Source organism: Tetrao urogallus (genome assembly GCF_951394365.1).
Source record: "Tetrao urogallus genome assembly, chromosome: 8".
NCBI classification, from domain to species: Eukaryota; Metazoa; Chordata; class Aves; order Galliformes; family Phasianidae; genus Tetrao; species Tetrao urogallus.
Window position 1 is genome coordinate 4,150,571 of NC_136821.1, and position 27,626 is coordinate 4,178,196.

At 38.5% G+C, this 27,626-nt stretch overlaps 1 protein-coding gene across 1 annotated transcript in view; it reads right to left on the bottom strand.

Moving 5' to 3' along the window:
• Positions 1–684: 684 nt before the first annotated feature.
• The window catches only part of KYNU (kynureninase), a gene marked incomplete at both ends in the record, with an annotated part of 51,822 nt that continues 24,880 nt past the window's right edge, over positions 685–27,626 (bottom strand). Inside the window, 8 exon segments of the mRNA XM_079538916.1 lie at positions 685–837; positions 1,921–2,151; positions 5,228–5,313; positions 6,788–6,840; positions 22,745–22,818; positions 23,559–23,657; positions 26,492–26,518; positions 26,522–26,557. Of these exon segments, the coding sequence (XP_079395042.1) occupies positions 685–837; positions 1,921–2,151; positions 5,228–5,313; positions 6,788–6,840; positions 22,745–22,818; positions 23,559–23,657; positions 26,492–26,518; positions 26,522–26,557 (759 nt within the window).

Consider the following 27,626-nt stretch of genomic DNA (forward strand, 5'->3'; position numbering starts at 1 on the left):
TAGGTTACATGAATGTAAAATCCTTCTCAGCTTTCTCAAGCCTATCAACTTCAAAACGGCTACCTAGAAAGATAAAAGATGCATTGTTTTAGGCAACTGTATCACAGAAAAGAAGGTATCCATAATGCAATTTAATTCTTCAATTAAATCATTAATTAAACAAATTTTTAGGTCCTTTGAAAAAGTCAATATGTAGCAGCTAAGAATTATTAAACAACTGATTGTTTAACTTTCACTCTCCTAGTAAACCACATATTTTAAATGGGATTGATAAATTAAAAATGTAAATTGGACTGTATCTTTTAACTGTTAGCGACTGGTCTATTATTTTCTACTTTCTATTATGCATCATTTTTGTAATAAAGAAGGTGGGTTTTTTCATTCGTATTCTAGTTGATAGTGATTCTTCCCTGCTTCTCAAAGCCAGTGTAATAAAACTACATAAAGTGTTTATGAAAAGCCCCATTAAAATATACAAAGCATACTAATTCATGAAGTCAAAGTCAAAGCAAAGTGGAAAAATGAGCTTTAATAATATTAGGGCTGTTGTAAATAACTATTCAAGCACAGTCATTTTTTTTTGCAAATTGCATGGGATATAGCTTCGCTTACTCAAAGCAAGGAACCGCTTAGTGGGATAAATGCATCTTAGTCAGAAGTAGATTAAAAGATATGGCAGAGCCATCAATAAGAACCCGATAGTGCAGTATTGTTTGCTGTTTGTTTTGAAGAAGTAATTGCAGATCCCAAGATTTCAATAAATCTGTGCACATCCTGGAAAGAATTGTAGAGAGGAGCTGGGGCAACACGAAGAGCATTTGGTTCTCGCATGTCACACTGCAAAACAGAAAGGGAACGCTCAGTAAATTCAGGTCACTTTGTATTTATTTTATCAGACTGTATTTTTAAGAGTTACACCAAGGAAGAAGGGTATCTGTGCAGACATAAGTGAAAATTTAGGAACATCCAAGAAACTGTTTGGAGGAGCATTACTGTGAGGAGCAGAGTGAGAAGAATGGTGTGTGGCCAAAAGGAAAGGATTCAAGGCTTGGGACAGCAGTGCCAATAGGGGCTCTAATTGGCTACGCAGCCCTGTAATTTATGCTGAGGTCTACCTTACCACCTCACAGTAACCCATGGCCGAGGAAGCATACAGGTGACTAAAAAGCTGCCACAAAAAAGAAACATCCCTTCCAGTAAGATAGACTGTCTTGAACTAAAGACACAAGTAATGTTACAGGGCATACAGTAATTTTCTTCCCCTCTCTGTGAATTTGAACATTTTGCTGAACAGAATAGCCTCCTATATTTGAAGCATATAATTGCATTGCAAAGACAAGCCAACAGCATAAGGCCCTCTTAAAAGCTGCAGTTCCTGGAATTCCCTGGCAGCACCAAAACAGCAGCATATTTTACCTGTAGAGTTGCCCTTTGGGAGCATGAGTTACCAGCAGAAATAAAACTCATATATTATTTATATGGCATTAGGCTATCAGCCTCACCTCCCAGTACTTCTAAGTCATGAAATGCGTAGCCTTAAATTTAGTTTTGCTTCTTTGTGAGCAGCACTGACTGATAACCATGCTGTTACATGGCACCACTGGTCCATAGTGTCCTACTTGGACCAGCTTAAAGTCTGTAACACCTACACCATTGTGTACCAGTAAAGCCACTCACAGAATTGTGAGAATTAACCAACAGAGAAAGGACAGCCTGCACATTATCAAATAATTTATAAAATAACACTGCTTTCTTGCTCATTTGCACAACTAAAGATTGAAGTTATATAAGCACTTTTCATTATTTCAAGACTTTCTTGGCCTTACAGAAGATTACTGAGGAATAAAAGACAAATGATTATTTTCACAGGGCATGTGCTCAAAATGCAATGAACGAGAAGTTGAAGTTTGATTTACTCACAGCTACTCCTCTCTTCTCCAGCTCCTCAAACACAGACTTTATTGGAAGAGAAAAAGTTAATGTGAGTTGGCATCCTCTCTCTTCAATCTGAGGTGGTGTGATGATTTTTACAAAGGGCTTCTCAGGATTTGCTTTATCCTCACTGTAGTGATGATTTATCAGGTATTCCAAGTAACCAGTAAGCAGAACAGATTTTTTTCTCAATGCTTTCATTGTAGTTTGACCAAAAACCTGTAATGATTTAAAATCATTAGAATGGTAATGCATTGCAACAGAAAATAGAAAAGGTGAAGATGATTAAGGCCATTTCCGAAGTTAATAATGACTTACATAATAATTATTTTTTTCTTTTAACTTTATGACTCAAGTCTGCTGTTGTTACCAAACATCTTTGGACTGAAGCATTGATATCAGGCAGATACTGTTGGTACACATTTTAAAACTGGGTTCTTGAACACGTAGTGTAACATTACTACTTTGAGGAAATTAAAGATGTCTGTCTGTTATTAAAGATTTCTACACATCTACATAAATTAATTTACAAACATACACAAAAAACATTTGCTTTTCTAAGTAAATCTGAAGACATGCAACAAGGATGCACAAGGAAAAGTCATATAGAACGTGGTATCATGCCTCAAGAAACAAAAGTTAAGGCCCAAGGCAAACTTTATGACTAATTTATCAACTCTTATTTTCAAAAATACAAAATTTGCTTTATTATGCCCTGAACAGAAAGCTTTCCAGAAGTTCTGCATCTGATAGCCCACATAAAGAAACAGGGTTTGTTTGGCTGGTTTAATAGCTCTGTGCCCTCATCCAATTAAAAGAACTAGTGAGCTTCAACAAACAAAAATCTGTGTCAGAACATCATGAAAGAAAAGTAATGCTTAAAAATGACAGCCCTGCTGTCACACATACAAGCACAAAAGGCATGGCACAACAGTTTGGAAGGCCATGCAGCTCCTGCTCCTCTCCTGCTGGTCTACATGGAAATAGTCAGCTACAGGGAGCAATAGAAAATGCAACTCCTGCCTTGCACAGATCTTCCCTTTTCTTCTTTCCATACAAGCAGCTGCTGGGGAAAGAGGCAAAATAGTGGCGTCAAAGCAGACAATATTCTGTCTAGGCTGCATTGTGGCTCATAGCTGGAATATAGGGGCTTAGACAATCATGTCTCCACGGACTGCAGCTGCAAAATCAGAAGCAAGGTGAGGTTCTGCACAAAAAAATCCACCATCTTCATTCTCAGAAAATCATTGTTTCAGACTGAAGGAGTCACACTTTCAAGACCAATATATAAATAGTATTACCTTACGCACACCTCAAAGAGCATATAAAGAGGTAGATGAGAAGTCCCACCAGAAATACAACAAAGTTTGGTTTCCAGCAGCATCTGGAAATTTTGTAGAATATTCCAAGTATTGCTCCACCCTGCCATTAAATGCTCTACAAAACTACATTTTCCTTCTGTGATCCCAACTGTTAAAATATGGCTGCCGTAAGACAGGCTTAGCAGACATGGAAATGAATATGGCAGAGCCACCAGCAGCCCCTAGACACACGTCAACAGAAATCCAGAGGTGCTTTCCTCACCACACAGGTGGGCAGAGTATACCCATAGCCATTTAGCACATCACTGGAGGTACAACAGAAACCTGCCTCCTATTTCTCAGTGCGTTGCAGCAGGATGAGGAATGAATGCAAAAATCTGTCTGCTCAGGCTTTGTGCAAGGAATATCTGGTCTCCTGGGTGAAATTTTCAAAAAAAGACCTTTTAAATGGGGCTGTAGAGCACTCTCCTTTTTTCCATAAAAGGGAGCAGCAACTGCCATAACAGTCACTTTAAGCATTATTGAGGAATAACAGGCGCTAACACTTGCAGTTTTCATTGTTTTCATTGGAAACACTGCCTTCTGCTTAATGTGTCCCAGTGAAGGTGGCATGCAATTTCACTAGCCATCTCTTGCCAGACATGAAAACTATTTTGTTTCCCACTGTATTAGAGCAATTAGCACTGGGAAATCCTGGCTGTGCCAAAAGGTAATACAGGCACAGAAAGGGGAGGCGATGGAAACTGCTCAGCCCTCATTGTTTCAGGCTCCCTGCAGTGGGCTAAATGACATCAACCCACACAAACTGGAGCACTGACAATCTGGGTCATAGCAGAATAGCTTTCAGCTTATCTCAAAGGTCACATAAAGTTTAAAATATATTGGATGTTTAAGGACTAACAAAATAAATTGTTGGGGAGAACAAGAAGCATTGCTGTGCCCTTTGCAGTCCTTCAGCGCTGCATGTAAACAGGGAAGAGCACAATTGGCAATTTTCTGATTTTGTTTGTTTAAAATACTGTTTTTTCAGTCAATAAGGAAGAAGGATGTACAGTGTACAGACACTGCTCTTTGTATCAGCATCAGCTTTGCTGTTACGCTAATGCTAATGGAATGCTGGCAGAAATAAATTTCTGTCATTATGCTTGTGGCAAAACCTTGCTCACCAAGGCTGGCTTGAAAAGCAGCTTACACAAAATTTAATATAGGGAAATCAGTGTAAAACCATCCTCTTCATCTTCAAATCTCTAAAGTCATGCATGTCAGGGGTGAACAGTGAATAGCTCCATAAATGGAACTGTACTATGCATGGGGCCCTTCTCCTTTTGCCACCAGAAAACCAATGAAGAGATGAAAGGCAAAAGTCCAGATCCAGAACGCATTGATGAATTGTCCTTTTAGGAAGCATTAACAGACAGTTACTGTCTTTTCTGCTTGTGATAGAAGAGATTACAGAGGATAACAAAATCATAGAGCCATTGGTTCAGTGGAACACCCAGCTGCCCCATCTAATTTTTCCTAAAAAGCTGAGCCTGTTTTGCACAGGGGAATATATATAGAAACAATTCTTGATACGGTCCTTTGGGTTTACATGATTCCCTGCTAGGAAAGTTTCTATTGGTGTCTTTCATATGAATTGCATAGAGGCAAATCCTAAATGCCTGCATTGGGCAACCTATCTTTTGTATTGACCCACTAAAAGCCCAGGGTCAGACCTGTACAAAAGCTGAACAAGCAAACCATGTGTATCCCAAACCTGACGGCAAAATTTATGGGAATAGTGAAGAAACAAGTAAGATTTGTAAAGATTTGGTTTCTCAGGGTTGAATAATTTTTGGTTATTTGTTTTTTCCCTACTTGGCTTTTTAGCTTTTCTGGACTTTTAAAAGAGAGACAGCAATAAAATCATTCATTCACATTCATTTCACATTTTATATTCACAAATTCAGACTCAAAATAAAGCAGTCACTTACCTCTAAACCAGCTTGGAGAGAACAGACCAATAAAATCGGAGGATTTGATAACCGAAATCCATTAATTCCTTTACTTAGTTGTAATTCTGGAAAATGAATAATTTATGTTAGTGTTTTTGATTTCTTCCTTTTAATGGATTGGACCTTATCTTGAAGTCCATCCTCATGCAATAACACATTTCACTAACGTGGCCTGAAGGAATCACTCATTAAAAGGAAATAGTAATCTATTCACAGCTAATACTTTTAACTTAGAGAGAAGCCCAATTTTATCCAGCGGAAGACCTCATTAGTGGCTTCATGGAATCTAAAGAACTGCAATTAATTTGTTTAAATGGTGTGTGTTAAAACCACCTTTACACTTGAATCTCTTTTACCACTGGCATAAACCAGAGAAATTCCAAGTCAGCAGAGGCAAGCTCGTGCAAAGCTGCGGTGCACGATCAGGGAATCATATCCCTTGACTTTATTAAACTGACGAGACACGTGGGAGCATGCATTTGCAGCTAAGTGTAGCTTCAGGCCACATACAGAAGTTGCATAGACTTTAGGCTGTGAAATTTCACAAAATCTATTTAATAAAGCCATAAAGCTTTGCTGTAAGTTCTGTGTCATCATTTATATTTCATGCTCCAGCACCAGAGGATGCTGCAGAGGAAATGCTCTTCACGCACAGCAGACTGGCTAATTTTATAATGATTATTGCCCAACTTCTGCCTCTGAACTGTCCATGCAAATGGATAAGCAACATTCTTCCTCTAACAGTATTTCAAGGTAATTTGCGTCTCCTGCTGGCTTTGTATAGTGCCACTCCTAAATTTGGTCAGAAAAGAAGAACCAGACTGAGGTTATTAGTGAGGTGTTCACCAGCCAAAGTCACATCAATAGGGGCCACAGAAAATTAAAAGTATATTAAAAACAAAACACATTATTAAAAAAAAAAAAAAAAAAAAAAAAAAGCTCCTTTCTCATCCTGATCTCCCAGGATAGTCTCTCTGCCATGATTTTAAATGGAGCCAAAGAGTCTAGCCATCAGATTTAGAAAAAAACCTCCTCATTTCATTGTGCTCTAGGACAATAAATATTGAGCCTATTTCACAGCAGGTTTTTTTCTGTCTTATATTCCCTCAATTGTTAGTGCAAAAGATTTAGAGATGTTAAAAAAAATTAAAGCAATTGCAAAACTTACATCAGGCTGCTTTACTGTTTCCCATTAATTCCAGTGGAATTAATCCTAAATACATTATCCATGTGAATAGTAACAGATCCTCACTCAGAACCTTATGAGTTCAATGCATTAAGGTGATTCAAGTGTTTCATCCATAATCTATGCCTGTATCTTATCAGCAAAGTGTCTGGAAATGGATAGTCAGACACACACCCAAATTTATTCAATGTATTTTATTGACTCTACAGTACTATATATTTGGGATAAGTCTAGCTGAATACCTTTAACATAAGCATGAAAACAGAGGTCCATCCTTTCTACTCAAACTTATGTAAAAACTATGTTGTTTGGGATAAACATACAGGTAAAATTGAAGGTGTAGAAGTACATACTGTTTTCCATGAGGAATCGTGTTTTGAACTCATGACCCCACCAGCCGATTAACCTAAAATTTTATAAAGTAGATGAGTAGCAATTTTACTATAATATCTTTTATCTTACGTTTCAAGATTAAGAAATATATACATTTTTAACGGATTGCAATTCTAACAATGACATAAAAAAGCAATAAATTCTATAAATAGATAGCACTAAATACTTAGTTTTACTGTTTAGAAGTTCCCTTTTGACAAGTAATGATAAAATGTACCACATCTTTCAAATTAACTATTGATTTCTAAGAATAACCATTTTGTCGGAATTCATTTTGCAAAATGAGAAATAAAACAGAAATATTTCCTCCTCTTTGTTCCAAAGCATTTAACATAACCCCCCCTAAACTGACTTTATTTTTAACACGGAAAGCTAAAAGGTGGTATAAGATCTAACTGAAGTAACTAGTAGTGGGCAGCATACTGCCAACCGGGCCTTACTAGAAAGACTGTGTTGGCATTGCCTTCTCCATACTATGAGATAGCCACATGAGTCTTGTAGTAAGTTTTTCTACTGAACCATTCTTATGACTAAGAAAAGATGCTTTAAAAAGAAAAACCAAATCAATTTAATCCAGAAATCAGTTATTTACATAATCTCCAGGAGAAAATAAAATGAAAAGTTATCAGTTTGAAGATAATTAGCCAAGCTTTTAAATGAAGTTGATATTAGATTATTAATATTCCTATATTTGTTGAGAAATACACTCAAGGACATTGCTCTCAACAACTCGGAGAAGCATCTGGAGGCACCAAACCACCTGGTGCCCAGGACACTTCAACCTGTGCTGCAGACAAAATCAACACTTCAAAACAAAGGATTGTCTCCCCCACATCCCTTGGGTTGTGTACTTCTTGACTGGAAACATCAGTGACTAATCATGTCAATATTAATTGAAACTTCCCAAACATCAGTGCTATTATAACATTAGAAATTCCTTCCTGACCTCCTGAGCTCTCCAAAGACAGACAAACAGACAAACATTTCCTTCAAAGCTTTGGCTTTGCTCAGTTTCTTCTATGTCAGGTAGCAGGGCTGTTAGAAATAAAACCTGTTCTAAAATTCTAATAGGAAAAAAAATCTATAAGAGGAACCACATGGGAGGTCAGCATTTTCAGAAGTAAACAAAGAGAAAGAAGAGCATTGACCATCTCTCTCTGAAACAGGAACACTTCTTTGCAGCATGCTAAGAAGTGTTTAGCTCTACAGAATGAAGACCGCATTTGAGTAGAAGACTTGTGATCTGAATACTGCATAGTGTAAAATAAAGTATTTTGTATTTCTGTATAACAACATAGGTTTTATGTTTACTTCTGTGAAAGGCTCTGAGCTGCATCCAAACATGATGTATACAGAAAAAACATGGACTTTTTTTTATTGTTGTGTGATGTTTTTACTATTCTAAGGCCCATGAAAATCAATAGCGCAATATACATTCATTTCAAATGAGATACTATATTGCCAAAATGAATATACCCAATATAAAATAAACTGCTGCTTCTGCCCAAGTGCCTTAGTTAGCGACACTTTGAATCATAAAAGATATTTCAACTATTTAATATGCACTGTATATCTATAGGACATTTCACTGTAGATACCAAAGACTGGATGTTACTACAACGTAATTTCTGTAATGGTAATGTCAGTAACACGCACTACATGAATTTCTGAAGTTTTAAACAGCAGAAGAAAATGTGAAATACATTTGGACTGTTACTCTTTAGCAAGGAAAAATAAAATACAATGTTCCATGTGGACCACATCGTACAGTTAAAGAAAAACATCAACCAGACTTCTGCCCCAATAAAACTCAATGGAAAGCATTCTGGTCGTATGTGGAAAGCTCAGAACTTGCTAACTCTGAAGCTGGCTTAAAATCAGACCTCTGCTGCAGCACCACATTCTCATCTTGGAAACTGAAATTTCAGAACTTTTCCAAAATGACAGAATAAATGATTTTTTGAAGACAGTTTTAGCTTTCTTGCCCTTTTCTACCATAACATTGACAATTTTTATTTTCTTAAAAAAAAAAGATAAAAATTGGCTGTTCTAGATCTTTAAAGGTGTCACTACAGGATGTGCACTTCAAAGCAGCCCTAGTCTTACACTATCATTGATCTAATAGTCCATATGGATGTCATATTATTTGACATTTAAGCTGACAGGCTTCAAAGTGTGGACTCTAACAAAATCTTCATAAATTAGCAATTTGCTGTTTACCACTTCCTGTGAGAAAAAAAAAAAATTGAAATGAGGGTTGCCGCTGCTATGCCAAATTTCAACCTATTATGATGGGAAATAGCTAAGGTGTTAAACCCTAAACATAAGGCTTTGTAAATGCTCTCTAAAAATAATAGGCAATAAAACAGCACGTCAAGATGCTTCAGTAAAAATCTCTTGCTAAAAAGTCATTGCTCTGAATGTAAAATGAGTATTTTCAAATGCAGTCACCATTTTGATTATTCTAATTTCAAAAACAGACACCAAAATCTAAACTAATTTTGAATTCCCAGTCACGATCTTTACAAAATATGTAATATGAAGGCTCTTGAACTGTCTAATATACTCTGGTATTTAAAAACACTTTAGAATTTGATGTAACCGGACTTGAGAGTTAAAACTGTGTCTAGTTTTGGGTTCTGCAGTTCAAGACAGGGAACTTCTAGAGAAAGTCCAGCAGAGGGCCACAGAGGTGATGGGAGCCTGGAGCATCTCTTGTGTGAAGAAAGGTCAGAGACCTGTGCAGCCTGGAGAAGATGACTGAGAGGAGTTCTTATTGGCACTTATAAATATCAAAATGGTGGGAGCCAAGAGCATGGGGTTAGGCTTTTCCTGGTTTTACCTTGATATAGGACAAGGGGCAATGGGCAGAAACTGGAACATAGGAAGTTCCATGCTAGTGCAAGGAGGAACCTTTTTACTGTCAGAGTGATGGAGCACTGGAACAGACTGCCCTGAGAGGCTGTGGAATCTCCTTCTCTGGAGATATTCAAATCCATCTGGACATTCAGGAACCTATCCCAGGTATCCAGGTGCTCCTGGAGCACTCCAGCAGCTATCTTCTTTTTCTTCAGCATTAAAAATAAACATGAAACCCACTGCTGGCATGTTAAAAAGGAGAGTAAGTTAGGGCGGGAAGAGCTGTATGTTTTCTGTGGAGTGTGTACCTTTACATAAAACCCACTTTCGTAAGAAACAATATTTAAAATAACACATGTTCTGTTTCATCCTGCAAACAAAACCCATATCACTGTGCTTCAAAAGCACAGGGACTTTCCTGGTAAATTCTGCCATTCTCCGATGTATGCACAGAAGTCATTTTGAAAGAAGCAACATGCAATTTAAAGCAAACAGTCACTTAGTGCAACTCTTAGCATATCATGAATATTGCTGAAATATTTTTCCTATTATTCACTTTACCCCAGAATGCTCTCTCATTTTTCAAATAAATGAACAAAAACTCTCTGGGTTTGGAAATGACTCCAGAAAGGAGCGGTACCGTCTCATTTAACTCTACTCCCTTTAAGAGTATTTACACCAGGGAACAATCTCCTCAATAAGCATTTTTATTTAGCTCATTTCCTTCCTTCATATCTGTATGCATTAGACTGAAGCACTACTTATTCATAACTTGAGCCACCTCGTTTGTAGTTACATTAATGATGCAAGAGCGTGGGCTATAATGATCATGATGCATGCACAGCGCAGACATCAAAGATCATCCAGTTAAAAAACACAGAAAATATACAAAAAAAATTTTGCTGACCCTTGTGTCAAAGTTACAGATGATCATTCTACCCATTTATAATTTACAGCCTGAAGCAGCACAGCCTCTCATTTCCCTTCTTTGCAAGGAGAAAAATAAACTCTTGAGTAGTGATACAGAAAACAGGGAAAAATTATTAAAGCATTTTGACTTGCACAGTCCAGGGCAATGCACTGGAAGCATCCTTTCATTACATTGTGTGAGAAATCATTTTAAGTTCATGAGAAAGCATGTTAAAGAGCTGCAATGGGAATTCAGTGTGAAATTAGTAATATGCTACATCACATTTGTTGGCTTCACCATGCGTGTGTTTCTTCACTCCATAATCAGGCCATAATGCTATCTAGAAATTTTACATGCATTGCTTCCACAGTGTCTATGTTAGGAGCACATACCAGCAAACCACGCTCTGTTTATGAAACTGTGGATTAAGTTAAATCAGAAACGGGCAGTTCTGGGACAGGCTGTGCATGCAAAGGTGCTGATGTAGTTACTGGGCTGCTACTGAACTGTTCATTAACTCCTCATTTTATTTTATAAAGTCTTCTGGGTATTGACATAGATTTGAATTTCTGTGCCAGTGTTCTACCTATCAGTACAAATCAGCATTAAGAGTTCGTACGATGCCTTCTCCTACTCTCGTCTTTAAATGAGAAGTTCGCAAAGAACACAGAACTGAACTGACACTATGTCTGCAAAGACAACTTCCCGATGGAAAAGGAGTTCAGAGGCCAACAATATCCACCAAGCTGAGTTTCCTGCAGTCCCACCCACCCAGAACCATTGGCCGGCTGAAGAACATCCCTACCACATCCACCCCATGTGCTCCTGGTTTATAAGACCATAGAAGCACAATATGATGTGATACACAAATAAAGAATGGAGGTCCGTTGCATCTCCTATGTTTTCCTGTTAACATGAAAAGTGTTAAGTAAATAACTCACAAAGTCTCAGGAGTTAGACTGAAAAAGAAAACCAAAAGCATGGAGTCTGGGACCGGTCTGAAGCTGAGAACAAATTGCATGTGGCCTCAGTTACAGCAACTTGACCATGTTTGATCAGCATCTCCTGCTATGCATGAGAATGTCATGGTGTGCCACACTACCAAGGCCAGCCCCATCCAGCACTCATGTTTCAAAAAGTACTTTATAATGGAAAAGAAGTGACAGCCAAATCCCAAAAGACCTGAAGTATTCCTCAGCGTGCCATTTATCTATATAAAAATCTCCAACTTGACTGTTTAGTTCCAGGTTGTGAGGCACATTCCACTATAGAGAGCAGTAAAGATGGAAGAGGTAGCCAGGAGTCAGGTTCTGAGCAGGAGCATCTCCTGCAACATTCAGACTAATGTAAATCCCAGATCTTGACCTTGTGTAAATAAACTTGTACCACCTCACAAAGCCATAATATGTAATACTATGCAACCACTATTGGAAACTGGGAGCAAGTGAGAAAAAGAAAAGAGTAAAGCAGCATGCATGCTCCCACTCTCCCAAACCACACACTAACAAGGTACAACACTGTCTCTGCTGCCAGGGGCCACCTACCACAGGGGTGACGTTGAGGTGCATGGAACTGGATGACATGAACATAGATTTCACCAGCCTGGAAGTAAGCATGCTTCCCACCTCCTCTAAGCATAGACATGATCTTCAGGTTCAATAGCTGAGGCAGTCTTTGCATTCTACTCTGCATTAATTTTACTCCGTTTTTAACAGCAACTACTTTTAAATTTCAATATCATATTGTACTAATTGTACTGCAAGTTCAGGAGTATGATTGCATTTGTTTGGATTCAATGACAAAATTTAGAATCGTGTTGGGAATCAGCTCTCCTAAAGAAAGCAAATAGAAAAGATGCTCATTACTTTACATAGCGTATTTTTGGCTCACTGACTGAGTTTGAGGAGTTTCAATTTTCTTATCACAGACTTCCCTGATCGCAAACGAGTAATTTCATCGTTCTATGCCTCAAGCCTTCAGATCCAGAAATACTGCTCAGTATTGCCCTAACTCTCTGGTGAGTGGTGAGAATATACTCGTTGACATGGTTTCACATACTTAGTAATGAGGTTTGTGTACGTATGGAGAAACAGATTTCCTAAGAGTATTTTTTACTGATTTTTTTTAAATACAGATGGGAGGAGGGAAGCTGCAGGCAATGACTGATGCCACTCTTTCCCCTCCTCTCAGCCTTTTCCCAAATTACTCTCTCAGACTCAAAAGTTGTTGCCAATCTCAGGTTTCTGTTGAGTTCAGAATTTAATATTTTTTTTATCCATGTCACTTAACAGGCTTTTATGGAAAGAAAGAAAAAAAAATATATTTTTTTTCCTTTGCTTATTTCTACACATTTTATAGCTGTTTTGAAATAAATTTGCATAGTAAGACAACATTATTCAACGGTCACGCTTGAAAATAGGGCTTGCTAAACAAACTCCCATTCACCAAGCCTGCCCCAATCTTCCTGCACACCAAAGCAAGGTCATGCTTCAACCCAAGTCTTCCTTGCTGACAGTTTGCTGGAAGGGAGTGAAATACTTACATCTCATCTGGGCTTGAGGGGTCTGTTTAATCAAATTGAAGAATTTTGAAGGAACACCCAGTTTCATCACGGAGATACAGAATTCAAAGATTTTAACCCTCATGTACAAGTGAAATTCTTCACATGCCATGAAGCTGTCAGTTATGGAGTGTTCTTCATAAGGAACACACTGAGGTGAGGATTTGCATGAAGATTTAGCAACCAGCTCCCGTTGGGCTCTGGTAATATTTGCAAACTTAACTCTCACTGTCTCCTTCAGAAAACCTTGCCAGGATTGCCAAAGCTATATTAAGGAACCTTCCTGCCCAAACCCACCTTACATCTATTTAGACATCCTTTTTCCCAAATGGTAAGAACGGATTGTTTTTTTTTGTTATTCTCTTCCATTCAGTGGCTATAGTTAATTTTAAGCAGGATCTGTTGTTAAAGAATTCATAAAGCTCAGGTAATTACTTGCCTCAGACTTGTGTATTTTCAGACTACCAGACACTGTGATGCTTTTCAATTTATTACCTAATTATTAAGCACATGCAACTTGTGAGCAATGCCATACGTTATAAACAGACCAGTTTCTTATGGCTTAGTGGAAAAACAATCAAATCCTTATGAAAAGTTGTTACTGTGGAAGTAGTAACTTTTCATATTTAATATATTGAGGCTTCACTTTGGCAAAGGACCAAGGTAACATGACTGCATTAGGGGCTAATAGTGTGATATTTCTATTAAGCAGCTTGCATTTTTAGTATCAGCATAAAAAGAATATTTTGAGCACTGTTTTTGGTTAAAAAAAAAATAAAAAATCATTTCCTGCCTAGCATCAAAATTTTTTTGACCATTATCGTGAAAAGCCAGTTTCATAATGGACATAATGACATTTATTGAGAATACAGCTGCAATAGCTGACATGACAAAATCCTCCAAGCTCTTCTTCCATCCTTTTTTTTTTTTTCTTTTTTCTTTTTTTTCCCCCAAAAGTAACCAGGCAGCTCTCAGCTCCTGTGTTCTCAAGGGTGGGGAATTCAATGCAGCTGTTGCCACAATTAGAGAGACTCTTGGGTGAAAAACCAAGGCTGTTGGGTCAATCAAGCACAAGGTGATTTACGGCCAGTAGGTATTTGAAGACAGAGGTTGCACATGCTCCTCTTGCATTGATTTTTTTCCTTGTTAGTCTTTTAGGCTCGACACAAGTGGGAATACACCAATTTCAAAACGTCCCTCTACATTACCCCTCCAGGTTAGAAGGAAAGGAGATTGAGCTCACTTCTGCAACAAGAGACAAAGTGCAGAGGAATAGGAATGGCTGCCACGTCCCGAGTGCAGTCAGGGCCAGGAGGACTGACAGCTCTGCGCCAAACCTTATGATGAGGGGGGATAACTTCATTTGCCATCATCAGGCAAAAGGAAAGCACAATCAAGCAGCAGCCAAATTGTGGGCTAAACTAAATCCCAGAAAAAGTTCTTACAAAAACAACAAAAAAACAACACCTCTAAGGCTAATGAATTAAAAACTAAAATCAGCTTATGAATAACTATTAGCACAAAGTGCTTATATATCACTCGCACTAGAGAAATATCAGATCTGCGAAAAGGGGAAATACAGCCAACAGTATGCTAACACACTTAGCAGAAGTAAAAATCAAATATTCTCCCTAGCATCAGAAATTAAAAATCAAGCAGGGAGCCAACTAGTGTATAGATATATTAATAAAATTCTCAGCTATTTTTATAAAGTATTGAATAGTTCCCAATTATATTATGGTAGTGGTAAAAGCATATTACATTCTTTCAGATTTCAGTAAATTTTTCTAGGGTGTTTCAAATAGATTAAATTAAACAAGAAGCAGAAGCAACATTCCCTCCAAGAAATACTTCTAACTGTTAATTCTGACTTATAGGAAACTTGGATGGTTTTGATTATTATGATGCATTTACTATATGGCCTCCTCAATCCCTTGAATGAATCTTTGAGGGAATAATATCTAGATAGATTTCTAAATAATAAATGTACCTGACTGAACTATTATATGAAAATTTAAAGATCTGGGAAGATGTGCTTCCTTGACTCTTTGTTGTTTTTGAATAGAGCAATCACAATATTAATGCAAGACCTTTATCATACTGGAATCCTTATTAGCTAAAATGCAAGAGTTATCACCTCTGCTCTTTGCCTGAAACAAAAAGCAATCTACATTAGATGAGGGGTTTTGTACTAAACGTATGTCAGAGATTGGAACTAATTGAATTCAAAGTTTTAAGCGTCAGAATAGTTGCAATAGAATCTTATAGATGTATTACCAAACATTTATTGTCACTAAATGGCACTGGAAGATTCAAACTGATGTTATTGAGCTGAAGTCTAAGATGAGAAATTAAGGGAGCTCCCAGATTGGATTCAAACTTGGAGGAAGAAGGAGATGAGAGGAATATATAACATTCCTCACGATATCTCACTTCTCTTCAGGCACCAGAGTGAGCACAGGTATCTACATGAAGTCACAGCCAATCCTGAACCTCATAGAATCATCACAGAATCATGACTTGGGTTGGAAGAGACCTCAAGGATCAAGGAAGCTTCAATTTCCCTCCCCTCTCCTCCCTGCCTCCCCCACCTTATAGGCAGGGCCACCAACGTCTATATTCAATACCAGACCAGGCTGCCCAGGGCCCCATCCAACCTGGCCTTGAACACCTCCAGGGATGAATAGGGCATCCACAGCCTCTCTGGGCAGCCTGTTCCACCATCTCACCAGACTTATAGTAAAGAACTTCCCCTGATATCCAAAATAAATCTTCCCTCCTTCAACTTAAAACCATTTCCCCTTGTTCTGCTATTATCTACTCTTTTGAAGAGTTGACTCCTTTCCTGTTTATGGGCTCTCTTTAGATATAGAAAGGTTGAAATGAGATCACCCAGCAGCCTTCTCTTCTCCAGCTGAACAAGCCCAGCTCCCTCAGCCCATTTTTGTAGGGGAGGTGCTGCAGCCCTCTGACCATCTTTGTGGCCCCCCTTTGGTCCCTCTCCAACAGCTTTTTCCTCCCTGAGCAAGGGTGCATACTTAAAAGCAAAGAGTAAGAGAAGCATGAGAGAGGAGATAATATCTCAGTGACCTAAGGCATGGAAAGGTAGCTTTGCCTTCCATTTTGAAGTATGACACCAACGTGAGTGCTATCTCTCAGGAAGCTCATTCAGCAGGAAGGAAGCCAGCTCATTGCATTTCCTTACTGGTAAAATTAAGGCACAGCAGAAAAGAGCATTCAGAACTAACTGAGGATGAGATCGGAGGTGCAAAGAGCAAGCAGCTAACAACACATATCTTTTGAAGTGGGAAAAAGAGATCACAGCAGCCATAGACTCTGAGGAGAGCCCCAGGATTTCTTCCTTGCTAGTTAATGGGGATGCAAGAGTTGCCCTTAGGCTACACTCACCTTTCCACCAGCCTAAGCCTGTTGGGTTCCTTTCATGTGTTCAAGAAGTTGTGACTTACACCAGCTGATGAGAAAAACTTCAGGTTTCAGATGGCAAATTGCCCTTGTGAGAAGTGTAGCTGCCTCCCCTCTCACTTCCAAAGCTAGAGGCAGGAAGGGGCTGGTGGCAGAGCAAACGAGTATTTTGTGTCCTGCCAGCACGGTCCAGAAGGAGAGATTGAAAGTAAATTGGAATTGGCTCTGATCTATCATGTACGCTGGTATTGGAGAATGAATACCAGAAAGAACTAAAAGATTTGACCAGTATTGGGAAAAAAATAACTGTGAGAAGAATGCTTGAAAAGACATCGCTTCATGTTGCTGGAGTTTTGGACACATGAAAAAGCAAGAGATTAGAGGCCAAGACTTAAATAACATGAAATCCCCAAATCTGCCTGTAAGATATCTGTAGATGTCTGCAGCCAAAACAACCAATGCTATAAATACTGTTTGTGAGAATACATGACTCAGAGAGGCTAAGTGCTTTTGTTTGCCTATTTATCTCTGCTTATTTCAGCATTTTGATGCCTACAGTCAAAAGCAGATATCAGTTCAGCACCATGCTTTTTAAAGCTCTGTACTTGAGAAATATAAATGGAAACACATCTCTGATTTTCCACATGCTCTACTGCAAAGATTAAGAATTCAAAACTTACAGTAAAGGTCTGTACATCATGGGAGCACACAAAGGGAATGATAACAGCACATTACTTTCATACACACTCCAGCTGCACTATAAGGAATGCATACTTGATATCCAGCAACTTTACTTGTACAGAATCCCTTGAATTTACAAGGAGACTCACAGGCCCTCTCTTGCAGACCTTAAAACCCAGACAAGGCAGTGATGACAACACGTAAGGAAACACCTTCAGGGAGGAGAAAATGGGAGGATTATTTATAATGAGAAAAGAAGCAAGACTGCTTGAAGATGAAGCTTAATTACAAGGGAGGATTTGAAGGAAGATAGAAAATGTTGACAATGAACAAGATAAAAATGATTTTTATCATGGCAGTGACATAGAAGGATGCACAGAGCTGAAAAGATGAAAGTGGGAATGCACATTAACCTCTCTTTTTTTGTCCCAAAGACTTATTCCAAAGTTAAAAAGTACTACTGGATATTTGCCATTCAGCTGGTGAATATGAGAACACACCCCTGCAGGCCCATCATGGGTCTAGATTGGCCTAATAAATCACTTGTCCCAAGACAATGCAATTAAGCCTAATTAGCCGATGCCTTTATTCCTAAACAGTCTTTTCCCAAGGGAGGTATTAACTTTTGGTTTCTAAATTAGCTCAAGGATCTAAATTGCTCTCATCTCCTTGGCAAAGAAACAGTTCCTTTCTACCTCAATACAGAACACTTCATGCACTCCGGGGACACGTGTTGCGCTCTGCAAAGACACTGCCTATACATCACTCCACAATTTGAGTGCACCACGACAGGCCCTTCTGCACACAGCCACACACACTATCATCTGTGACCCCTGACTTTCCAACACGCCGTGTTCAGTGCAGTGTCCTGGAAGTCTCAGCACTGCTTCTTCAGACTGACATGGCCAGGCCAGGATGCTCTACCCAGTTATCAGCAGTATCAAGATCTAATAGACTACAAGGGCAACAATTGGAACATCAGTCCCCTGCTCTCAGAAACATTTTAACCAACTTTACTTCTTTCTGGTACTGTAGTTATAAAGCAACCTTCCCAACGTTTCTGTTATTCTCCCTCACTCTCAACAATAATCACCTCACTCCAAAGCCATATTGCTCTCAACATCAAAGAAGCTTCAGCTACTTCATTTGGGGATTAAGCATCTCCAATTCTAAAAGGGATAATACAGTATCTCTCCAGAAATTGAGAGAATAACTAAAGGAAAACAACCAGAACCCTGGAAGGAACTGAGCAACTACTTTCAAAGTAGAGCAAATGGGAAGAGAGGATTTGGCATGGGAGCAGGGTGGAGACAAGGGAGAGGAGGGAAGAGGAGACATCAGTCACTGACACAGCTTACATTTATCACATATCACTGAAATAGTCCACCTACCAAAAAGATATGCAGATCAACATAGAAAGGTAGAGAGAAACCTCTTGTGCTCTGGTATTTTCAATTTTCAAGAAATCTAAAAGAAAAGAGATCTAAGAGAAATGGTTGATTTTTCACCTCAATACACGAAGAACTTGTCTGAGGGTATCTTGTCCTTCTCAAAGGTTCTATGAAATGCTTGTTTTTATTTTTTTTTATTTTTTATTTTTTTACCCTATAGCAAAAGTAGATGTGATTTGGACATCAGCTGCTTCCTGCACACACAACACTTCTTCACATCACTTAAACTTTTCATTTTTTTTTTACCTGCTGCTAGTCTGTGCTGAAGTCTTGATAAATCCTTTTGCTTTAAACGCTAGGCTATGTACAGTTTTCATTTAATCCTCTGCCAAGTCTTATCTATTATTCTCCTGACTACTTTACATACATTTATTTCCCTTTCATCTTTTTAAATTGTGCCTTACTTTTTCTTACAAGGATTCAGCGAGGACTTTTGTTCCATTCCTATCTCAAGACTCCGAGAGTTTGTTCCCTCCCCACCCCTTATGTCAGCTGACAGCAGGATTAAGCTCACCATGCATTCACAGTTGCTATGAATACCTGGCTGCTGCTGTACCATATATCCTAGGTGCTTGCAAACTTGCACATTTCTGTAAAGAATCATAGAATCATTAAGGTTGGAAAAGACCGCTAAGATCATCAAGTCCAGCCACCAACCCATCCCCACCATGCCCACTAACTTTGTCCCTAATGCAGCTAACCTGCACGGCAAATTATCATTACCCTTCTTTTCATAAATGGAGAAATTGAGAATCGGAAAAAAAAAAAAGGGTTTCTCTGAGCTCAAAATGCAAGTCAAGCTGATTTTCAGTATTAATCTCCCATTTGCAACACAACAGAATTCAAATGGAAATTTGGTGGCCTGGGATCAGCATGCAGCCAGTGGTCAATGCATCAGCAGTGTTCCATACTCTGCCCAGGTCTACCGCCACAGAGAAATGGCTCTGGCACAATTAGCCAAGAGTATACTGCTCTGTGATATATGTGATATAGATAGAACAGGTATTAAAAAGAGCCATTCAAGTAATAAAATAGACTTCAAAGGAGCTGAGATCATGAGAGAATAGGGATATATGGGGCCCATATATGTCAGATTGATTAAATTTTACTACTGTGGGAAGAAAGATAGTGGACTAGTGAAGGACTGCCCAAAATACTCAGGTACAGATATTAATTAGGATGGTTACACAGTGTAACTTTTAAACCCATGGCCTTGCTATGAGTTAGAGGACGATAACTAGCTAAGCTCAAGTGCAGGATAGTATTTGCAGTGACACAGAAGAAGGGGACAGATGAGCTTGTGCTGCCCATACCTTCCACCTTCTGATCACCAGACCCAGGGATCAAACCCAGCTCTTGAACTGGTGAATTAGTGACTTCAGAGAAACTAGTGGGAAACTAGCACATAAACAGAAGTGAGATTGGTAATTATTTAAGTCTGTTGGGATATGACAAGGTATTACTGCACAATGCAGGTTTGGAGGTGTTAGATTTACAGGTAGGCTGACACAATGCCTCAGTTTGCAGGCTCAAAGCAGAGATCAGTCCTGAGATGGCCCTATCTGCTGTGAGAAGGCTACTAAAATAAAATAAATAAATCTCTCTATGCATACACATATGCATAAAAAAGAATACAGAAAGAAGCAGAGTTTTCACTTTTTCTAGTCCAGGGAGCAGACTGGATGGAACAAAATCTGTGGGTAATATAGCAGCCATATCTACAACACCAATGCCCATTTCCTTGCAATGTTCATATTAGCAAGACTCTGGGCACAAGAAAAAAAAAAAAAGCACACACATGGAAATAAAGGAAATTAAAACAACAACAAAACACCTCTAAATGCCTTTGATAAATGGCAGTAGCTGGGCTTAAGAGTGTCTTAGTAAAGAAATATGGATTAAATTGTTTAATTTCCACTGAGTACTTAAGTCCTTTTTGCCCTGAAGTAATAAAAAAAGGCACTTGGCAGATATTCTGGGTTTGTCTCTCTGAATTACGATCAGAACATATATATTTTTTTAATATTAAAATATGATATATAATTCCAATGGATAAATAACTACTTAGTCAATAACTTCTAGAAAATATAAAGGTTGAAACAAATTAAATCCATAGAATTGGGTAAAGTGACATCCATAATGCAGATCATGAGCAAAAAAAACCAATATTTCAGATGCTTTAAATGACAAAGGGCTATCAGCTGGAATGGAATTTAATTAGCCTTTATGTGTGGATGTGGTGGAAGTGAAGGAAGTATTTAGTGCTTCGGTTTTGAATGAAGTTGTCTGGCCACTGGGTGTCATCCTTGATTCAGATGACAGCCAAAGACTTTTTTCAGATTCAACATAAAAACTGCAACTTCCAGAGCAGTTAAATTCCACTCTATTTGATTGTACAACATACAGCAAATTGCTCTGCATTTAAATCAGCTATAAAATTGAATACTTTGACAAAGACAAATTCTCCTTTGTCTCACAGTCTTATTTGGAAACCTGAAAAGGCTGGTCGGTAGGGAAGAGGAAAAAAAAACAGGATGTATTAGCTACAAACAGTTTGGAGAGTGATTATCAGATCTTAAGAAATATGAAATAACTGTGATTAAATAATACAGAAGGTCTACACAGGAAGCTTGGAATAATATTCTCAATTGAGTCTCAGGTTGAAAAACTTTCATACAAGCATTTGTATTCAAGGCATTCAACATCGAGATCCAATACACAAGTTAATGATTATGTATGAAGAAGCAGGTTCAGGAAAAACTAGTTTAAGCCCTTCCCTACACTACCAAGCCAGTGCCCTCCCTGAAATTCCAACGTTTCATCAAGGAAAAAGAAAGACTCAAAGTTCTTGAGACTTTTTTCATTCTTTCTATTGCTATTCTGTGATTTCCAGCTGGTCCACTTTTTCCACCTCTGCCCAGCATCTTCCCTGCATGCCACAGCCAAAGCTGGAGGCCAGGAGACCAAGCCTGCACCTGCTGACTAATGGTGGACTAACAGACACCTTTCCAGCAGCGCTATCCCAATATCTGGAATATTTTGCCAGCATTCACACATGAAGATCAAATCAGCTCACAGCGGGTCATATGTCATCCTAATGAGTTTTCTGTTATGGGTGACTGAGAAGAACCTATCAGCGTTATTTTGTTATCTCCTGAGAGTCTAGACAGTCTGAAACCAGCACATAGCACAGCAAAGCTGTTTATTATAATATTATTTCTCTGAAACCTGATTTAGTTTGCCTTCCTCAAGCTAAAATAAAAGCAAGTGCCAGCAAATTCTCCAAGCATTAAAGCCAGAACGTGTTTACATTTGTCAATGCATTAAAAGTATTAATCCTACTGTTCTTAATATACATAAAGGGCAGACATAATGTTTTAAATTACAGGTATTTTTTTTTTAATGCAGCTAACTTCAGTTCTGATAGCACAGCTTTTCCTGGATTATAAAGTCTTTGAGAGCACAGATCTCCATGTAATGCTTTCCAGCTTTACCAGTGAATATAATTTTAATGAAAACATGCCAGTATTAAAGGGCTATTAGACACAGAGTTGAAATTGCCTTTGATTTTTGTTCACCAATAAAAGACTTCAATGATTAAAAAAATCCATTTTTAAAAAGAAGATATTAAGTATTCTCTTTACATTAAGCCATCTCACAGGCATGATTTGGGTTTCTTATTTTTAATATTATAAGCATTCTCTTTTATGATTACGCTTAGTTTAGAACCAATAGCAGACTTCAAGGAAAAATCATTGAAGATGTGAGCGCAAACACTAACAATTTCAAAATATACCCAAATTAGCATAAAATAACCCTTCTGAGATAACAAAGTCAGATAACCAGATTATCTAAACTTGCACTACCTTCTTCATTAACGCAATAAGTCAGCAACAAATATTAGTCTAATAAGTCTTCTTTGAATCAGGGAATTTTTTTCTGCATCCATCCATACAAACATATTACAAGTCGATGGTCAGGAGTCCTGTATACCTTTTCAGCTCCCTGTATTTAAGTTCAGAAATACACTTACGCTGGTTGAATACTCTGGGAATGCTTCTCGTGAATGTAGGCAGCAGCGAGGCCTCCCGCTCCAGAATTTAAATACTGGAAAGAACAAATCAAAATGTAAGCATCTTTTGTGCTCGTTATCTGTAATGTATAGCTTTTCTTACCTCACCCTGCTCTATAAAACAGACTAATTTCAATATTTCTCATGGTTTTTAAAATGGAGATCTTAGCACTTGTCTCTAAGTGCTAACGTAGGTAGAAGTAGATGTATTTTTTCAAATTAGTTCTAAAAATATTCTTGGCTTACATATGGTATCTGAAATCTAACAGACAAAAGGCTGAAGCAGACCCACATCATAATATACAGAGAAATAATTCATTAACCTGTGTTTATTGACTCTCAATCTCAACAGAAAGTAAAGAGAGCTAATAGATATCCTGCTGCATGACCTGAAATTCTTTGAGTTTAGGGAAAATTGCTCTCATTTAGGGACAATTTACAAAAATCCCATAGTGGCAAGACTTCTCCGTGTGGTAAATAAGAGAAGAGCCTTTGATTCCATGGCCATGGATCTGAATGTCCATCAGGGCAGATGTTCAGCCACTGCTGGCATCTATCCACCAACATCCACTAACACTAACAACAACGTACCGCTTACTTTTTGGAGCTTCTCATAACAAAAGCACCACTAGAGTCAGTATCCTTCAAGAGATGTTGCAGCTGATTCAATGATTCAACCCAAGCTTTGAATAATAACATCTCAGATTATAGCTCATACTCATCTTACCTCTATAAATGAGATTAGAGAGGACCTCAAACAAGGAATCTCTTTTACCTTGTAGGTGCACCAGCATGCAAAATCCACTCCCCAGTCATGCAAATGGAGCTCTATATTCCCAACAGCATGAGCCAGGTCAAATCCAACAAAGCAACCCTGCAGGAAAAATATTTAATATATTGCTTATCAAGATAACCAGCGCCTTAAAGTTACTTTGAAAAAGTATCTTCAGAGTTAGTTGCATGTATTGCTCTCTATACAGGCTTGATAACAAGTTCCATCATCTATATGTTTTTACTATGAGAGCTGTATGTATCTACCAAAACTGTCATTTGTTTTATGGGCTTGTCTTCAAGGACACTCGGAGATAGTTTAGATTTCTATTTTTTTTTCCTCATGCAGTAAAGTGGAATCACTCGAAATAAGCAGTCAGAGAAGCTCTAGGCAGAGGAAAAATAGTAATATACATAATGACATTATTCAGAGAAGAGCAGTTAGATTTTACTTTTTTCTTATGTTTAAAGTCCCCTCAATTTTCAAACCCCGATGTTGCTCTTCGGGAATCCAAATTAGTGAGATAGCATCCTATGCAACATCTTGATTTTTTAGGGATTTTTGCATTTGTTAACACACTGCCATTTCTCTGTTAAAAGTGGGTGTATTTTAACAACCAAAACTTGCGTGGGGCACTGTGTAAGGAAGGAGAAAAAATGATACATAATACAGATGTGTAAGATCACAAATAGCAGTTTTACACACAAAACAGCCACTGGATGGCAGCATTTTTTAAACTAAGAAAGTCTTCTTAACTTTGCTATTTATTTAAGCACAGAGAAATAAAACTGTCTTTTGTGCCTAGACTACAAATAAAATGCTATTTTGCATTTTGCTTTAAAAACCACAAACAGCCAGCTTGAAAACAGCATGGTAGGCATAAGAGTGAGAGCCCAGGCTTCAGAAAAAAATCAGCATCCAATAATAAAACAAAGGATTTTTCTTTTTTTTCCAAGAATCTCTTGCTGTTTCTTGCACGAAGGGAGTCTGAACTGAATTATTTAAACAATACTTTGGTATATTTAATCCTCTGTATAAGATAGATAACAATTTGAATGAAGCAGCATTTTAAGAAGATCCAATGGTAATTCCAGTGGAGGAACTAGTGAAGTTATCAGCTGGAAAAACCAACCCAAAATGATGGGAAGAAGAAAATCCACTGCCACAGTATTTGCATAATATAAGCATCTGCTATTAAACAGAACCAGATTTCCAATAAATATTCCAGCCTTCACACACACTGCAACTTGCCTTCATAGAGACGCTCAGGAGTAAGTTAGGACAAATAAACGTAAATGATGAGGTTAATACAGAGAGCTGAAGCACACTGGATGCCCATGGGAATGCTCTCATCCAGAGATAAAATGGTTTAGGTTCAGAAAATAAGATACTAAAGCCAATCTGCTAGTGAATGAAAAAGCTTAAGACATTAACCCGGCTTCAAAACATCCGTTGTCTGGATTCAAACATTTACATGCATATGAACTACACAATTTTTTTTTTAAACTGCTAGAAGAAATTCATTGGTTTCAGTGAACAACAGGCATACTGCAATATGTTAGGAGTCTTGGAGAATTAGCGTGGCAGCACATTAACAATATTAATACAAAAGAACTTGCTGCTCATGGAAAAAAGTGCATAAGAAATGCAACTCTATGGTAAATTCTGTCTTGAATTTATTTGTCCTTTCCTTACATGTAAGCAGTAATTTCTACAATATATTTAAGTGCAAGATGAATAATTGAGAAAAGATTGTAGAGTGAAAATAAGAGAAGATGGTGAGGCACCCAGAGAAGCTGTGGATACCCCATACCCGGAGGTGCCCAAGGCCAGGTTGGATGCGGCCCTGGGAAGCCTGATCTTGTGGGGGGCAACAAACGCACAGCAGGGGTTTGGAACTGGATGGGCTTTAAGGTCCATTTCTACCCAAAACATTCTATGATTCTGTGACACCAGGAAGTTGGATGCCCTTGTAATCATGGTACTAAATAGATGCTCCACAGCCAGAGCTACATCTGTAACCTCAATATGCCCAAGTGTGCCAAGAGCACTGATGCCAGCTGGTAGGTGTTGGCTTGCATCAGTGCCATGCACCTGCAGCCCACCAAGCAGATAGTCACCAGCATGCCACCCATGGGACATATCCCTCAGCCATTTTAACCAATCCCCATTGTTTTGAAATGGCTTGGCAAATCCCACAGAGCACCATTAAACTTCATGAGCCCGAGAACCTGGGTTCCGTGCTGGTTTCCTGCATCACCTCGGGAAATCCCATTCATGTTTTGCTCAAGTTGTCATCCCCAAAAACGATGATGCTGCTTTGGCTTTCCTAGGAAGGCGTCTGGCACGAGTCGCATGAACAGCAAATGTTTAGCCACACAGATTTCATGGAAGAAGTAAAACAAACTGAAACAGCTCTCCCTGCACACACCACGCAGAGCAGGGACTGCGTGGGAACGTCACTTCCTCAGGCACAGGGAAAGCAGAGCTCTCCATCTGTTATGGGCAAAGCGAAGGACGCAAGCACTCCCCTGCCTCTTCCGTTTTATTTTAACATCTAAAAGTCATTCCTGCAACATGTCTGGGTAGCTGCTGATAACCAGCAGGTAACAACTCAGCATGGACAATGACATTTGGAGAGACGGAGAGAAATGACAGCCTCACACAAGCAAAGCTGGGACATTTAGAGCGAGACGGGAAAAGAAATGAAGATGAAGGATCTTAAATCTCCTCCTACTGGGACTCAAGAGATTAAAATACTTTACATACTGTACAGAGACAGTGAAAAGTACAATGTAACTTATAAAATGAAAATCATATTTGAAAGGCAGTCTCCTAGAAGTCAGCCATTTCTTTGCTTGCAGAGGAATAAAACAACTAAATCTCCTGCAACCTCTACAGCAAGCACAGAAATGTGGAACAAGAAAAACTGTTACATCCTCTTTCAGCCTGCTGATGGGTCTCTAGCACAATACGCTGTAATTTTGATTTATCTGAGAGACCTAAGATGGAAAAATAGCCTGAGGTAATTTTTCAAGCTTAATTTAGTTCATTTAATATTTAATGACTTAATGAAGCTGTCTATGTGCAGAGCTTTCACTCTGGGAAGAATCTTAGCGTACGTAGAGAACTTACGAAATTGGCTTAAAAAATGTAAAAGGAAATTGGTAACTTAATTCATAAATGATTGACCTCAAGGATCCTAGGACATTTTCCAGACCTCCAGAGCTTGTGGCTCAGACCTCTAGTTAAGCCCTGATGGGGTAAAGCACTGCAGGACTTTATTTCAATTGTCCATTACAATAATTAAGACCATCCGTAGGACGTTTTTTTCCCCTCAGCCACACCAGTTGACTAGTGATATTCTTCCCCCTCTTCTCAAATGACACTGTCTCATATTGTCTTCCCAATTTCTTGTTGTCAGCTCTGCACAGTTTCACTGCTTATGCTCAGGAGCATGAGACCATTCACTACTCTTCAATTCCACTAAGGAGAGCCTTGTATTTCTGCTGTCAACATGACTTCTCAGGCAAAGCCTTTTTTAATGCACATTTTAAAGGACTTCAGCTGTTCTATGTTAATGTCACGTATGAGACAGTCATTCTAACCACTGCTGGTTTCATCAGGTCCAGAATCTCTTGAAGAAGAAATGGTCTTCAAGTTCTGAAAGCCTGTCAGCCCAGGGATAAGTACTGTACAGAAAAGAAACCTATAGACATTACATGGATGCTAATGACTAATCCTATCAGGCAGTTTTATCACATGTATCTAGCTCTGCTTGATCTGCTGCATGGCACTGGAATTTCCCTTTGAGTCATCAAGTTGACCTTTTGAGACACTGAAACATCTGCATGATAAACAATACCTCTTCAACTCAGGGAGAATACTGGATCCTAAGTTCTCATAACATTCCCTAACTGGTCCATAAAAGAGGAAAAAGAGAATAAAATAAAAGCAAAGTACTTCCTCAAACAACATATGGAAAAGCCCTTGTGAAAAAAATACAATGAAATAGCAGCTTATCATAAGTACCTGGAATCTCCCTAGATGGTTGACATCTCAGTAGCCTCA